The sequence below is a fragment of the Theropithecus gelada genome, chromosome 19 (assembly GCF_003255815.1).
Source record: "Theropithecus gelada isolate Dixy chromosome 19, Tgel_1.0, whole genome shotgun sequence".
Classification (NCBI taxonomy): domain Eukaryota; kingdom Metazoa; phylum Chordata; class Mammalia; order Primates; family Cercopithecidae; genus Theropithecus; species Theropithecus gelada.
In genome coordinates this window covers 9,939,332-9,956,298 of record NC_037687.1, presented here as the reverse complement: position 1 = coordinate 9,956,298, position 16,967 = coordinate 9,939,332, and the positions used below count along the sequence as shown (strand labels likewise).

The 16,967-nt window shown below is 48.5% G+C and overlaps 1 protein-coding gene across 3 annotated transcripts in view; it reads left to right on the top strand.

Moving 5' to 3' along the window:
- DNMT1 (DNA methyltransferase 1) overlaps window positions 1-16,967 on the top strand; it is a 69,612-nt gene that overhangs the window by 8,991 nt on the left and 43,654 nt on the right. For 2 of the 3 annotated variants that reach the window (XM_025369220.1, XM_025369219.1), the window contains 4 exons: window positions 9,881-9,917; window positions 11,972-12,079; window positions 12,294-12,513; window positions 15,950-16,025. In XM_025369220.1, the coding sequence (XP_025225005.1) occupies window positions 9,881-9,917; window positions 11,972-12,079; window positions 12,294-12,513; window positions 15,950-16,025 (441 nt within the window). Of the gene's footprint in view, window positions 1-9,880; window positions 9,918-11,971; window positions 12,080-12,293; window positions 12,514-14,030; window positions 14,079-15,949; window positions 16,026-16,967 lie in introns of all 3 variants that reach the window. The other variant, XM_025369221.1, reaches the window with a different exon arrangement.

Sequence of the window (16,967 nt, the reverse complement as noted above, 5' to 3'; positions counted from 1 at the left end):
TTCTTGAATCATCTGTGCCAGTATCCTCCCAAGATAAAACTTGATTTAAAATGGAATGGAAGTGAAGTTACAAAAGTACCTGGCTTCATGATGTTAGACCCAATTCAGAGAAGTTTGGGCCCGGCCTTCCTTTTTTATTCCCTTTTTTAATTTTGTAGAGACGGAGTCTTGCCATGTTGCTCAGGCTGGTCTTCGATTCCTGGCCTCAAGCGATCCTCCTGCCTCAGCTTCCCAAAGTGCTGGGATTACAGGTGTGAGCCACTGTACCTGGCCTGCCCAGCCTTCTTGAAAACGTGGCCTCCACTGGCTCGATGATCTTAAACAAGCATATGCCACCTCTATATCCATAGTCTAGGAATAATGACATGTGTTTTCAGGTGGTATTGGGTTAAATGAGAATATGCATGGCACAAAAAGGTTCATATGCTAGTGGCTAACTTAGCTTGTTTTTTAAGTTTTTTCTTTTAAGACACGGGATCTCATTGTGTCACCCAGGCTGGAATGCAGTGGCACAGTCATGGCTTACTGCAGCCTCAAACCCATGAGCTCAAGCAGTCCTCTTGCCTTAGCCTCCTGAGTAGCTGGCACATGCCACCATGCCCAGCTAATCCTTAAAAAAATTTTTAGAAGGCCGGGCTCAGTGGCTCACGCCTGTAATCCCCGCACTTTGGGAGGTCAAGATGGGTGGATCACCTGAGGTCAGGAATTTGAGACTAGCCTGGCCAACGTGGTGAATCCCCATCTGTACTAAAAAAAAAAATTAGCCAGGTATGGTGGCGGGCACCTGTAAACCCAGCTACTCAGGAGGCTGAGGCAGGATAATCGCTTGAACCCAGGAGGCTTGAACGCAGGAGGTGGAGGTTGCAGCGAGCCGAGATTGTGCCATTGCACTCCAGCCTGGGCAACAGGAGCAAAACTCTGTCTCAAAAAAAAAAAATTTTTTTTGTTTTTTAGAGATGAGGGTCTTGCTTTGTTGCCCAGGCTGGTCTTGAACTCCTGGGCTCAAGTGATCCTCTGCTTTGGCCTCCCGAAGGGCTGATATTACAGGCGTGAGCCACTGGGCCCGGCCATTATTCCTCAAGAGTTCTTAAAAGTGGATGCTGGAGGAGTTAACTGCCAGGAAGCAGGAATTCCTGCTAAGGTCTGCTGCTTGCCAAAGCCTTTCCCTTCAACTGGGGTTGCCAATAGGCCACTGGCTCAGGGGCTCTGTTGGCCCTGTGCAAATATTTTGTTTGGCTGAATTGGAATACCATTAGGTGAGCCTTACAATCCACCATTGACCCTAAGTTCCACATTTCTTTGAACTCAGATTGCTTCACTGTAGGCATTGGAGTTTTGGAGGACTGCTTTTGACCATGTGGTAGACATTGAAACTGCAGTTTATATGACTCACTCCACAGATTTTTTTTTTTTAACATTTTGAAAATATTTCATTATATGAAAAATAAACAAACATGGCATCCAACAGTACCTGAAACTTAGATTTTTTTTTTTTTTAAATTGAGGCAGGGTCTTGCTATGTGACCCAGGCTGGAGTGCAATGGCGTGATCTCAGCTCACTGCAGCCTCCGCCTCCCGGGTTTAAGCAATTCTCCTGTCCCAGCTTCCCAAGTAGTTGGGATTACAGGTGTGCACCACCACGCCCAGCTAATTTTTTTTTTCCCCCTTGAGGCTGAGTCTTGCTGTGTCTCCCAGGCTGGAGTGCAGTGGCCATGATCTCGGCTCACTGCGACCTCCGCCTCCTGAGTTCAAGCAAATCTGCCTCAGCGTCCCAAGTATCTGGAATTACAGGCGCCCGCCACCAAGTCCAGGTAATTTTTGTATTTTTATTAGAGACTGGGTTTTGCTATGTTGACCAGACTGGTTTGAAACTCTTGACCTTAAGTGATCTACTCGACTTAGCCTCCCAAAATGCTGGGATTACAGGTATGAGCCATGGTGTCCAGCTGGTTCATTGTTTGATGTTTTTTTTTTCTTTTTTCTTTTGACGGACTCTCGCTCTGTTGTCGAGGCTGGAGTGCAGTGGTGAAATCTTGGCTCACTGCAACCTCCGCCTCCCGGGTTCAAACAATTCTCCTGCCTCAGCCTCCCGAGTAGCTGCGATTACAGGCATGCGCCAAGATACCCAGCTAATTTTTTTTTATTGTTAGTAGAAACCAGGGTTTACTGTGTTGGCCAGGCTGGTGTTGAACTCCTGGCCTCGAGTGATCCGCCCGTCTCAGCCCCACAAAGTGTTGGGATTACAGGCGTGAGCCACCGTGCCTGGCCTATTAATTGATTCTTAAGCCTGCTCTCAGACAGCTAGGCTTGCTTCCCCACAATAAGAGTGTTGAATCTTGTCGGTGTACCCCACATGGTGCCATTATAACACTGAAATTAGTGATTATTTCAGAGTCTGTTACCAGAGCATGTCTGCCATATTCACTGTATCTGTAGCTTGGAGCACAATAGACTCGAATGCTTGCATGCTAGCTTTTCACCTGTACAGCCTGGATTAACACATTAATGCTAGCAGCCTCCTTCGCACAACTGATTAGCTTTTGTAACTACTACAGCTTTCTTATCTGCTAGTCATTCTGTGATTGGATTAAGCTAGGTCTTGAACTCCTTAACTCCAGTTCCTTGGCTACTACTGAGTACATACTGAATAAGGCAAAATTGACTTACCTCTTTTTGTTTTGCTCCCCTGTGGTAGAATTCTAGGGGTGCAGACTGCTGGGGTTCACATCCCGCCCTACTTGCCAGCTGTATGGCTAAGTTATTGAACTTCTTGGTGCCTTGGTGTTTCATCTATAAAAAGGGGGTGGGGCTACCTGCTCCACAGGGGTGTTAGGAAGACTGAGCTTATCGGTATAGATGTGTTGAGAGCAGCAGCTGTCCAAAGCCCTTCGTCACCTGTTAATTTTGTGGTCCTGTGTATACAGTGGGGATGCTGTGGGTTTGGTTCCAGATTACTGCAGTAAAGTGAATCTAGCAAGAAAGTGAGTCACACACGCATTTTGGTCCCAGTATGTGTAAAAGTTATTAGACTAGGCCGTGTGCAGTGGCTCATGCCTGTAATCCCAGGACTTTGGGAGGCGAGGCAGAAGGATCGCTTGAGCCAAGGAGTTCAAGACTAGCCTGGGCAACATAGGAAGACCCCCACCCCCGTCTCAAAAAAAAAAAAAAAGCCAAAAATGGTGGCATGCTCCTGGGGTCCCAGCTACTCAGGAAGCAGAGGTGAGAGGATCACTTGAACCCATGAGGTCGAAGCTGCAGTGAGCCATGATTATGCCACTGTACTCCAGCATGGGCGACAGAGCGAGACCCTGTCTCAAAAAAAAAAAAAAATTATTATACTATGAGTCTTTTTTTTTCTTTTTTTTTTTGAGGCAGAGTCTCACTCTGTCGCCCAGACTGGAATGCAGTGGCCTGATCTCGGCTCACTGCAAGCTCCGCCTCGCAGGTTCACGCCATTCTCCTGCCTCAGCCTCCCGAGTAGCTGGGACCACAGGTGCCCACCACCACGCCTGGCTAATTTTTTGTATTTTTAGGAGAGACGGGGTTTCACTGTGTTAACCAGGATGGTCTTGATCTCCTGACCTCGTGATCCGCCTGCATTGGCCTCCCAAAGTGCTGGGATTACAGGCGTGAGCCACCGTGCCGGGCCAAGCCCGGTTAATTTTTGTATTTTTAGTAGAGATGGGGTTTTTTTTTGCCATGTTGCCCAGGCTGCTCTTGAACTCCTGAGCTCGGGTGATCTGCCCGCCTCAGCCTCCCAAAGTGCTGGGATTACAGGCATGAGCCACCGTGCCCAGTGGGTCTACTCTTTTGCCTACTGCAGATGCTGTCTTGGGCAGCCCTGCTCCAGCTGCCATGCAGCCAGCCTGAAGAAGCTGGGTTGACAGACTTGTAACTTGTCTTGCATGGTCCACTATATTTTTAGAGACAAGGTCTTGCTCTGTCACCCAGGCTGGAATGCAGCAGCACAATTATAGCTCACTAGGCTCTAGTGATCCTCCTGCCTCAGTCTCCTGAGTAGCTAGGAACACAGGTGCATGCTACCACAGCCAGCTAATTACTATTTTTTGTTTAGGCAGGCAGGGTCTCTGCTGTGTTGCCCAGGCTGGTTTCAAATTCCTGGGCTGTATTGATCCTCCCGCCTCAGCTTCCCGAGTAGCTAGGCCTATAGGTACATGCTAGCACACCCAGCTAATTACTAATTACTATTTTTTGTAGAGACAGAGTCTCACTGTGTTGCCCAGGCTAGTCGTGGATTCCTGGGCTCTAGTGATCCTCCCGCCTCAGCCTCCTGAGTAGTTAGGACTATGGGTGCATGCCACCACACCCAGCTAATTACTATTTTTTGTAAAGACAGTCTCACTATGTTGCCCAGGCTGGTCTCAAATTCCTGGGCTCTAGTGATCCTTTCGCCTTGGCCTCCTGAGCAGCTAGGAGTACAGGTACATGCTATCACACCCAGCTAATTACTATTTTTTTGTAGAGACAGGGTCTCACTGTATTGCCCAGGCTGGTCACAAATTCCTGAGCTCTAGTGATCCTCCCGCCTCTGCCTCCCGAGTAGCTAGGACTATAGGTGCATTCTACCACACCCAGCTAATTATTTTTTCTTGTAGACAGGGTCTCGCTCTGTTGCCCAGGCTACTCTCGAATTCCTAGGCTCAAGTGATCCTCCTGCCCTGGCTTCCCGAGTATAGAGATTACAGGCATGAGCCGCTGCGCCCAGCCATGGTCTGCTATATTTCAGACCAGCATTTCTGGCATAGAGGTGTTAGAGTAATCTAACATTTTATAACTTCTTCCTATCCAATCTATACTAGATACCTCTGCTGGGTTAGTTTTCTTAACATGGCTCTGATATCACGGGTTCTACTTCCCCTTGACTGCTTTGGTGGTTCGTTAACTATGGAATAAGATTGATAAGTGTGATGCTTCTGCTCTCCCTCCGACTATCGCCAGCCTCCTCTCTGGAGGTGCCTTTCCCTCTCTGTGTGTGACCAGTCTGGCGTTTGTTTCTTGGGTGTTTCCAGAGGCAGCCATTTCTCGACGGTCCGCCTATTTAAGCAGCTTCCTGTGCCCGGTTCGCACAGAGCTCTCAATTCCTTCCTGAGGCTGTTACACCCTTTATCTTGGGAAGCCCGCAGGCGTGAGCCATATTTGCCTTATTCTTCTGTGGCTGTTTATATATTTATTTATTTATTTATTTATTTATTGAGATGGAGTTTTACTCTTGTTGCCCAGGCTGGAGTGCAATGGCGTGATCTTGGCTAACCACAACCTCCGCCACCCGGGTTCAAGCGATTCTGCCTCAGCCTCCCAAGTAGCTGGGATTATAGGCATGCGCCACTATGCCCGGCTAATTTTGTATTTTTAGTAGAGACAGAGTTTCTTTGTGTTGGCCAGGCTGGTCTCGAGCTCCTGACCTCAGGTGAACTGCCCACCTCAGCCTCCCAAAGTGCTGGGATTGCAGGCGTGAGCTACCGTGCCCAGCCAACTGTTTATATATATATATCTTATCTTCCCTCTGAAGAGGGCTCATCTCCGAGGGAAACACTAGGAAGGAATCATAGGGTCTCAGGCTATGCACTAAGCCGGCATTCTGAGTCTTCTGCTACTTCCTTCTTGGCCGTCCGCGACCCTCCTGGCTTCAGCAGGTGTGATTGGTGTCATCACAGTTTTACCAGGGAAGGGTGTCTTTACAGTGACCCTCCTGCCAGCTCCTGGGTGCCTGCCTGGGATCCCACCTGCCACTCTGGGGCCAGGCAGGTTAAATCCAGTCTCCACTGGATGAGACATTCTAGGGATTTTGAAGGTTTCTCTATTCTTCTCTTTGCCAGGCTAAATATCCCAGTTCATAGGAGGGGTTGAAAGAAAGCAGACCCATTCTCCGCAGTCAGTTGAACCTTGTCCTTCACACCCCAGGCAACCTCGGGATCAGGAGACTGGCTAGCTTGGTAGAGGTACAAGCCATGTCCTTCCAGTTTTCTCAGCAGAGTGACTGAGAAATCGAGTGTAATGCTGTTACCACAGCTTGTGTGCCTCTGGCTGGAAGTACCAGTTTCTGTAGCCCTCCTGACTTAAGGCTCTCCTCGGACCCCAGTTGCTACAAGGGTAGAATGACTTTTGCCCGGAAGAGGTTCCCTGTGCTCCTGGAAATCCTGATGTCAAAGCATCTTTTTTTTTTTTCCTTGTGAGACAGGGTCTTGCTCTGTTGCCCAGGCTGAACAGGCTGGAGTGCAGCGGTGCCATCATAACTCACTGCAGCCTCAACATCCCAGGCTCAAGCGGTCCTACCACCTCAGCCTCCCAAGTAGCTGGTACCACAGGTGCAGACTAACCACACTCGGCTAATTTTTACATTTTTTTTTTTTTTGGAGAGACTGGATCTCTCAATGTAGCCCAGGCTGGTCTCAAAACTCCTGACCTCAAATGATCCTCCTGCCTTGGCCTCCCAAAGTGCTGGGATTACAGGCGTGAGCTACTGTGTCTCACCTCATAGCACCTTGAGTCCAACTGATGCAGTATATATAATATGCAGTCTATGTTACCACTGTGTTTGCAGGGTGCGAAGTGTCTCTTTTACAGAGTGTTTTTTTTTTGTTTTTTGTTTTTTTTGAGATAGAGTCTCGCTCTCTCGCCCAGGCTGGAGTGCAGTGGCCGGATCTCAGCTCACTGCAAGCTCCGCCTCCCGGGTTTACACCATTCTCCTGCCTCAGCCTCCCAAGTAGCTGGGACTACAGGCGCCCGCCACCTCGCCCAGCTAGTTTTTTGTATTTTTTAGTAGAGACGGGGTTTCACCGTGTTAGCCAGGATGGTCTTGATCTCCTGACCTTGTGATCCGCCCGTCTCAGCCTCCCAAAGTGCTGGGATTACAGGCTTGAGCCACTGCGCCTGCCCACTTTTTTGTATTTTTAGTAGAGACGGGATTTCGCTGTGTTAGCCAGGATGGTCTTGATCTCCTGATCTTGTGATCCGCCTGCCTCGGCCTCCCAAAGTGCTGGGATAACAGGCGTGAGCCACTGCACCTGGCCCTACAGAGCAGTCTTTCCTAACCATGCAGCAAGTCAGGAAGTCCCTGCCTAGTGGCACCTACATTTAATCACTTAACTCATTGCCTGGAGCAGGGTCTGGCATTCAGCAGGTGCTCAGATGTGAGCAGCGCTGGTGGGGAATCAGGGCCCGCATGACCCAGAGCAGCCGCTGTAAGACATCGGTCCAGCAAAGCATTCCTCATGCTACTGCCTGTACTTGCCCTCTAGGAAGGCCAGCCTGGAGGAGCCACTTCTGCCTTTCAGGCAAATGATAACTGAGCACCTGTCTGTGCGGGTGCTGGGTGGGAAGGTCCAGAGATGGCAGTGGCCTGGTCCCTGCCTGGGGCACCTTCTCTCCACCAACAGACACTTACCCAGCTGGTTAGACCTGTTCTCATTCCACGTCTGCAGTTAGCATCCAGGCTGGGAACAACAGCCTCTGTGTTCCCTTCCCTTTCCTTGGTACCTTCTCTTATTGTTCCTTTATTTTTTTCTGAAGAGATAGGATCTCCCTATGTTGCCCAGGCTGGACTCGAACTCCTGGCCTCAAGCCGTCCTCCCACCTCAGCCGCCTGAGTAGCTGGGGTTGCAGGCACTCAGCACCACAGCACCGCACCCAGCTATTGTTCTTTTATGTTTTCCCTTTTTGTCCCCGAAAGAGTCAAGCCACTAATTGTCAGTAATCAAATCAGACCACGATTTCCCAGGGAAACTCCTGGCAGTTCTACAGTTAGGAGTGATTAGTTAGAGACATCCTGAAGAATGAGTTATTTGGGGAGGCGCCAGCCACCTCCTCTAATTTCACCTCTATCCGCCCTGTGTGTGGGTACCCCTTGCTTCCCTGGATGCTTCACTCCCCCATTTCATCCTCATTAAAATGCCACCACCCCCCACCAGGCCTTTAGGAATATTAACTGGCTGTTCCCCCAGTGTCCTGTGGCCCTGGGCTACTCATTCTGACACTGGCCATACTGTGGCATACCTTGTTATGGGCTGTGGTCAGACCCAACTGGAGAAAGACCAGCTGTAGGTCATTTCCCTTACGTAAAGGGCCCCAACTGTATGACCTGCCCCTCCTTTCCTGGTATCTTTTTGAGTCAGGGTCTCACTCTGTTGCCTAGACTGGAGTGCAGTGATGCAATCATGGCTCACTGTGGCCTCGACCTCCCGGGCTCAGGTGATCTTCCTTCCTTAGCCTCCCAGCTAACTAACTGGGACCACAAGCACGTACCACCAACCCAGCTTTTTTTTTTTTTGAGATGGAGTTTCACTCTTGCCATTGCACTCTTGCCTGGGCAACGTGACCGGCTCACTGCAACCTCTGTCTCCTGGGTTCAAGCGATTCTCCTGCCTCAGCCTCCCGAGTTGCTGGGATTACAGCCACCCACCATCACACCCAGCTAATTTTCGTATTTTTAGTACAGATGGGGTTTTGCCATGTTGGCCAGGCTGGTCTCGAACCCTTGACCTCAGGTAATTTACCCACCTTGGCCTCCGAAAGTGTTGGGATTACAGGCATTAACCACCACGCCCAGCCACTAATTTTTGTAGAGACAGGGTTTTGCCATGTTGCCCAGGCTAGTCTGAACACCTGGGCTCAAGTGATCCGCCTGCCTTGGCCTCCCAAAGTTCTGGGATTATAAGTGTGAGCCACCATGCCCGGTCCCTGGTACCTTTTAAAATATATAGGCTGGGCATGGTCTCTGGAGTTCGAGACCAGCCTGACCAACATGGAGAAACCCTGTCTCTACTAAAAATGTAAAATTAGCTGGGTATGGTGGTGCATGCCTGTAATCCCAGCTACTCGGGAGACTGAGCCAGGAGAATCGCTTGAACCCGGGAGGTGAAGGTTGTGGTGAGCTGATATCGCACCATTGCACTCCAGCCGGGGCAACAAGAGTGAAACCCCATCTCAAAAAAAAAAAAAAAAAAAAAAATTAGACCGGGCGTGATGGCTCACGCCTGTAATCCCAGCACTTAGGGAGGCCGAGGCGGGCAGATCATAAGGTCAGGAGTTCAAGACCAGCCTGACCAATATGGTGAAACCTTGTCTCTACTAAAAACACAAAAATTAGCTGGGCGTGGTGGCGGGCGCCTGTAGTCCCAGCTACTTGGGAGGCTGAGACAGGAGAATAGCTTGAACCTGGGAGGCAGAGGTTGCAGTGAGCCGAGATTGCACCACTGCACTCCAGCCTGGGCGACAGAAGGAGACTGTCTCAAAAAAAAAAAAAAAAAAAAAAATTATATGTATATATGCATGCCAGGCACTGTGGCTCACGCCTGTAATCCTAGCACTTCAGGAGATGGAGGCTGGCGGATCACTTGAGGTCAGAAATTCAAGACCAGCTTGGCCAACATGGTGAAACCCTGTCTCTACTAAAAATACAAAAAATTAACCAGGCTGGTGGCACCTGTAATCCCAGCTACTTGGGAGACTGCGTGAGAATCACTTGAACCCAGAAGGCAAGGGTTGCAGTGAGCTGAGATCGCACCACTGCACTCCATACACACATATGTATATGTGTATATACATATATATACACACATATATATGTATACACACACACATATACATATTCTGTTACAGAGCTGCTGTGTAATCTCACAGTCATCAGAAAAATGGCCCCCAAAAGGGGAAGCTTGTTCAGATCAGATGACTTCTTAGCATTAGGCATTCCAGTAGGACACTCTAGACTCTTGTGGGGAGACAAAAGCCAGCTTTGGTTTTTCTAACACTCATACGTTAAACTTGCTTCTGTCCAAAACTTGTTTAGAACTGTGATATTCTTACAGGCAAATGAAGTTGCTTAACAAGTATTTGTATTTTCTCCCCTATTTCTTCCTCCCAGGCTCAAAGATTTGGAAAGAGACAGCTTAACAGAAAAGGTAATCTTCACCTTAAAATTTTTCTTGCTACCAAATGTGACTGACATACTTTGTGGATCATGAAAAGAGGTTGTTTGTTTTCTTTAAATGGATTTCGCACTTTTTCCCATGATTTCAAAGATAATTTGGATACTCTTGGTGAATGTCAGCACTAATTTGCTGCTAATAGTTGGGTGGTTTTTTTTGTTTGTTTGGTTTTTTTTTTTTTTTTTTTTGAGACGGAGTCTTGCTCTGTGGCCCAGGCTGGAGTGCAGTGGTGCGATCTCGGCTCACTGCAAGCTCCGCCTCCTGGGCCCACGCCATTCTCCTGCCTCAGCCTCCCGTGTAGCTGGGACCACAGGTGCCCACCACCGTGCCCGGCTAATTTTTTGTATTTTTAGTAGAGACGGGGTTTCACCGTGTTAGCCAGGATGGTCTCGATCTCCTGACCTTGTGATCCGCCCGCCTCAGCCTCTCAAAGTGCTGGAATTACAGGCGTGAGCCACCGCGCCCGGCCTTTTTTTTTTTTTTTTGAAGTGGTTTCACTCTGTCACCCAGGCTAGAGTGCAATGGCACGATCTCGGCTCACTGCGACCTCCTGGGTTCAAGCAGTTCTCCTGCCTCGGCCTCCTGAGTAGCTGGGACTACAGGTGCCTGCCACCACGCCCAGCTAATTTTTATATTAATGGTACAGATGGTGTTTCACCATGTTGGCCAGGCTGATCTTGAACTCCTGACCTCGTGATCTGCTCACCTTGGCCTCTCAAAGTACTGGAATTACAGGCATGAGCCACTGCGCCTGGCCGGGGTTTTTTTTTTTTAACCAATCTCAGTTCCTAAACAATCTACTCTGGATTGTAACTGGTCCTGGTAACACTGTTTTATTGTGTTTTTGTTGTTGTTGTTTTGAGATAGGGTCTCATTCTGTAGCCCAGGCTGGAGTGCAGTGACACAATTTTGGCTCACTGCAACCTTCGCCTCCCAGGCTCAAGTGATCCTCCCACTCAGCCTCCCGAGTAGCTCTAACTACAGGCTCAAGCCACCATGCCCAGCTAATTTTTTTTTTTTTTTTTGAGATGGAGTCTCACTCTGTCGCCCAGGCTGGAGTGCAGTGGTACGATCTCAGCTCACTGCAAGCTCCACCTCCCAGGTTTACGCCATTCTCCTGACTCAGCCTCTGAAGTAGCTGGGACTACAGGCGCCCGCCACCTCACCTGGCTAGTTTTTTGTATTTTTTAGTAGAGACAGGGTTTCACCGTATTTAGCCAGGATGGTCTCGATCTCCTGACCTCGTGATCCGCCCGTCTTGGCCTCCCAAAGTGCTGGGATTACAGGCTTGAGCCACCGCGCCTGGCCTTTTTTTTTTTTTTTTTTTTTTTTGAGACGGAGTCTGGCTCTGTTGCCCAGGCTGGAGTTCAGTGGCGCAATCTCGGCTCACTGCGAGCTCTGCCCCCCAGGTTCACGCCATTCTCCTGCCTCAGCCTCCCAAGTAGCTGGGACTACAGGTACCCGCCACCACGCCCGGCTAATCTTTTTGCATTTTTTTTTAGTAGAGACAGGGTTTCACCGTGTTAGCCAGGATGGTCTTGATCTCCTGACCTCGTGATCCACCCACCTCAGCCTCCCAAAGTGCTGGGATTACAGGTGTGAGCCACTGCGCCCGGCCAATTTTTTAGTATTTTTTGTAAAGATGGGATTTTGTCATGTCACCCCAGGCTGGTCTTGAACTCTGGGGCTCAAAGCAATCCACTTGCCTCAGCCTCCCAAAGTGCTGGGATTACAAGTGTGAGCCACTGTGCCTGGCCAACACTTTACAGAAGCACAGTATTGTTCTTGTAAACCATAAGTCTCCATCTCACCTCCAGCTTTTCCATTTTTCACCACTTTGGAGACAGGAGTGAAATGATCCTAATGGAAATTCCCTGAACACATTTCATGACTGTGTTTTGGCCGAGACAGCATTGCCTGTCGTTCAGTCATTGTGATGTGACCAGGCAGCTCAGTAATTTGTGTGTTAGTCCATTAGTGAATAGCTTGGGAATCTGGGGACCGCTAAACCTATATCCTTCCCTCAGGAATGTGTGAAGGAGAAATTGAATCTCTTGCATGAATTTCTGCAAACAGAAATAAAGAATCAGTTATGTGACTTGGAAACCAAATTACGTAAAGAAGAATTATCTGAGGTAAGTCAGTTCTCAGCATCCCAGCCTCTAGAAAAATGTCTCCTCCCAGTAACTTGTCTGTGACCACGGAGGCAGCAAGATCCCCAGCTGTCCTCATTGCCTGATGATGATGATGATGATGATGATGATGATGATGATGGAAACACATGTGTTTCCTTGTTCTCTGACACTTGTTTACATTCACTGCTACTTAAATTATCCTTTCCTGCTATAGGAGGGCTACCTGGCTAAAGTCAAATCCCTTTTAAATAAAGATTTGTCCTTGGAGAACGGTGCTCATGCTTGCAACCGGGAAGTGAATGGATGTCTAGAAAACGGGAACCAAGCAAGAGGTGAAGACCATAGAGTGGGAATGGCAGATGCCAACAGTCCTCCCAAACCCCTTTCCAAACCTCGCACGCCCAGGAGGAGCAAGTCCGATGGAGAGACTAAGCGTAAGAGCGGATGATTCCTTTTAATTGTTTTTGAGATGGAGTCTCACTCTGTTGCCCAGGCTGGAGCACGGTGGTGTAACCTCAGCTCACTGTAACCTCTGCCTCCCAGGTTCAAGAAACCTCCAGAGTGCTAGGATTATAGGCATGAGCCACCACGCCTGGCCCAGCTTGACTCTTTTTTTTTTTTTTTTTTTTAATGACAGAGTCTTGCTCTATTGCCCAGGCTAGAGTGCAATGGCGCCATCTCGGCTCACTGCAACCTCTGCCTCCCAGTTTCAAGCGATTCTCCTGCCTCAGCCTCCCAAGTAGCTAGTATTACACGCGGGCAGCACCACCCCCAGCTAATTTTTGTATTTTTAGTAGAGACAGGATTTCACCATGTTGGCCAGACTGGTCTGGACTCCTGACCTCAAGTGATCCACCTGCCTTAGCCTCCCAAAGTGCTGGGATTACAGGCATGGGCCACTGAGCCTGGCACCACTTGGCTCATTTTCAACCTAGAAGGAGGCTTTGGTAGCGTATAAGCGGGCAGTTAAACTTGGACCCTGGGTCAGTGTTTCCAGGTTCCTTTCTTTTTTTTTTTTTTTTTTTTTTTGAGACGGAGTCTTGCTCTGTCACCCAGGCTGGAGTGCAGTGGCCGGATCTCAGCTCACTGCAAGCTCCTCCTCTCGGGTTCACGCCATTCTCCTGCCTCAGCCTCCCGAGTAGCTGGGACTACAGGCACCCGCCACTTCGCCCGGCTAGTTTTTTGTATTTTTTAGTAGAGACGGGGTTTCACCGTATTAGCCAGGATGGTCTCGATCTCCTGACCTCATGATCTGCCCGTCTCGGCCTCCCAAAGTGCTGGGATTACAGGCTTGAGCCACCGCGCCCGGCCTCCAGGTTCCTTTCTTGTATACACATCCTCACTAGTAATTACTAGACACTTCCTAACTAAGATGTGTACATCTTTAAATTTTGTCTTAGCCAGGGGTGCGGTGGCTCATGCCTGTAATCCCTGCACTTTGGGAGCCCAAGGTGGCTGGATCACCTGAGGTCAGGAGTTCGAGACCAGCCTGCCCAACTTGGTGAAACCCCATCTCTACTAAAAATACAAAAAATTAGCTGGGCGTGGTGGCAGGCACCTGTAATTCCAGCCTGGGCAACAAGAGAGACATTGTCTCAAAAAAAAAAAAGAAATTTGTTTTTGACCAAGTTACAGCATTAGATTCCAAAACATGGCTACATGTGTGAGAGGTTGCAGATGACAAGTGCTAAAAATACTTAACTCCTTCTAAGACCTTATATGCCTGGTTAAACTAAACATTTATTCTCAGACTCCTGTCTAGTTTGTAGGCAAAGGAACTCTTCTGGAATTTTTAAAAAAACAAACAAGAGGATAGTACTTGAGCTCAGGTCTGGTTCTCAGCCACTTCATTTTTATTTTATTTTATTTTTAATTTTATTTTTTTTGAGACAGAGTCTTGCTCTGTTGCCCAGTGGCATAATCTCGGTTCACTGCAAGCTCCGCCTCCCAGGTTCATGCCATTCTCCTGCCTCAGCCTCCCAAGTAGCTGGGACTACAGGTGTCTGCCACCACGCCTGGCTGGCTAATTTTTTGTATTTTTAGTAGGATGGGATTTCACCATGGTAGCCAGGATGGTCTCAATCTCCTGACCTCATGATCTGCCCGCCTCAGCCTCCCAAAGTGTTGGGATTACAGGTGTGAGCCACTGTGCCTGGCCTTATTTTATTTTTTATTTTTATTTTATTTTTTGAGATGGAGGCACGCACTACCACGCCCAGTTAATTTTTGTACTTTTAATAGAGACGGGGTTTCACCATGTTGGCTAAGGTGGTCTCGACCTCCTGACCTCAGGTGATCCACCTGCCTTGGCCTCCCAAAGTGTTGAGATTACAGGCGTAAGCCACTGCACCCAGCTCTTTATTTTATTTTTTTTGAGATGGAGTCTCACTCTGTTGCCAGGCTGGAGTACAGTGGCGCGATCTCAGCTCACCACAACCTCCACTTCCTGGGTTCAAGTGATTTTCCTGCCTCAGTCTCCTGAGTAGCTGGGACTACAGGCAGGTGCCACCACACCCAGCTAATTTTTGTATTTTTATTGGAGACGGGTTTCACCATGTTGGCCAGGATAGTCTCAATCTCTTGACCTTGTGATCTGCCCATCTTGTCTCCCAAAGTGCTGGGATTACAGGCATGAGCCACTGCACCAGGGCTATTTCTTTTCTTCCTTTTCTTTTTTTTAATTTAAAAAAATTTTTTTTTTGAGACGGCGTCTCGCTCTGTCTCCCAGGCTGGAGTGCAGTGGCTGGATCTCAGCTCACTGCAAGCTCCACCTCCTGGGTTTATGCCATTCTCCTGCCTCAGCCTCCCGAGTAGCTGGGACTACAGGCACCCGCCACCTCGCCCGGCTAGTTTTTTGTATTTTTTAGTAGAGAGGGGGTTTCACCGTGTTAGCCAGGATGGTCTCGATCTCCTGACCTTGTGATCCGCCCATCTTGGCCTCCCAAAGTTGTGGGATTACAGGCTTGAGCCACCATGCTCGGCCTTCTTTTTTTATTTTTATTTATTTATTTATTTATTTTTTTGAGACGGAGTCTGGCTCTGTAGCCCAGGCTGGAATGCAGTGGCCGGATCTCAGCTCACTGCAAGCTCTGCCTCCCGGGTTTACGCCATTCTCCTGCCTCAGCCTCCTGAGTAGCTGGGACTATAGGCACCCGCCGCCTTGCCCGGCTAGTTTTTTGTATTTTTTAGTAGAGACGGGGTTTCACCGTGTTAGCCTGGATGGTCTCGATCTCCTGACCTCGTGATCCGCCCGTCTCAGCCTCCCAAAGTGCTAGGATTACAGGCTTGACCCACCGCGCCCGGCATTTTTATTTTTAAGAGACAGGGTCTTGCTCTGTCGCCAAGGCTGTATGCAGTGGTGTGATCTTGGCTCACAGCAACCTTCATCTCCTGGGTTCAAGTGATTCTCATGCCTTAGCCTCTTGAATAGCTGGGATTATAGGTGTGTACCACCACGCCCAGCTAATTTTTTTGTATTTTTAGTAGAGATTTGCCATGTTGTCCAGGCTGTTCTCGAATACCTGAGCTTGGATTATTTTCCTACCTCGGCCTCTCAAAGTTTTGGGATTATAGACGTGCGCCACTGTGCCTGGCCCACTTCATCCTTTGGTATTTTAACAAGAGGTTCTGTTTCCTGGCCTTCTTTAGCATTTGGCTCCTCAAATAACTGACATGATATGGCTCAGCAAACTGGCAGGTGCTAACTGCTGACATTAGCGAGCTGGTTATTGACTAGAATAAAAATGCAAAGATGCTTAGTCCTTAGAACCTGGCTTCCTGCAATAGCTTAGTAATGTTGAACTGCATTATTGCTGTGGGCTTTCTATTTACAGTGGCTTTTTTTTTTAATACATTTTTTTCTTTAAACAGCTGAACCTTCACCTAGCCCCAGGATTACAAGGAAAAGCACCAGACAAACCACCATCACATCTCATTTCACAAAGGGGTCAGTATATGATAAATTGGCAGCTGCATTTTTTTAGGGGTCGGCCATTTTGGGATGGAATTGGTAGGGGGTCACGTGGCAATTCTGTCTTCCATGTTATATAGGTTTTCATCTTGCGGTTCTGTTCACTAGACGTTTATGAATAGCATTTCTGAAAGCGTTACCTGTTTTTACTCATATAGGAAAGGTGAAATGTACACACAATTATGAGTTTTGTATAATGAACCCTGAAATACCCATCTAGTGCCAACAGTTATCAAGTTACAGCCATTGTTTCATCTATACCCCTGTATTGTATGTCCCCGCCCCACCTGGATTACTTTGTCCATAAATATTTTAGTATATTTCTAGATAGTGAGATCTCTTTTGATAACTTTTTTTTAATTACTTATAGTTTACAATAATTGCTAACATTTAGCAGTCTTCTTTTTTTTTTCTTTTTTTTTTTTTTTTTTTTTTTTGAGACAGAGTCTCGCTCTGTCGCCCAGGCTGGAGTGCTGTGGCCGGATCTCAGCTCACTGCAAGCTCCGCCTCCCGGGTTTATGCTATTCTCCTGCCTCAGCCTCCCGAGTAGCTGGGACTACAGGCGCCTGCCACCTCGCCCGGCTAGTGTTTTGTATTTTTTAGTAGAGACGAGGTTTCACCTTGTTAGCCAGGATGGTCTCGATCTCCTGACCTCGTGATCCGCCCGTCTCGGCCTCCCAAAGTGCTGGGATTACAGGCTTGAGCCACCGCGCCCGGCCCACAGTCTTCTTTTTTTTTGAGACAGCGTCTGGCTCTGTCACCCAGGCTGGAGTACAGTGGCACAATCTCGGCTCACTGCAACCTCCGCCTCCTGGGTTCAAGTGATTATCCTGCCTCAGCCTCCTGAGTAGCTGGGATTACAGGCGCATGCCACCATGCCTGGCTAATTTTTGTATTTGTAGTAGAGATGGGGTTTCA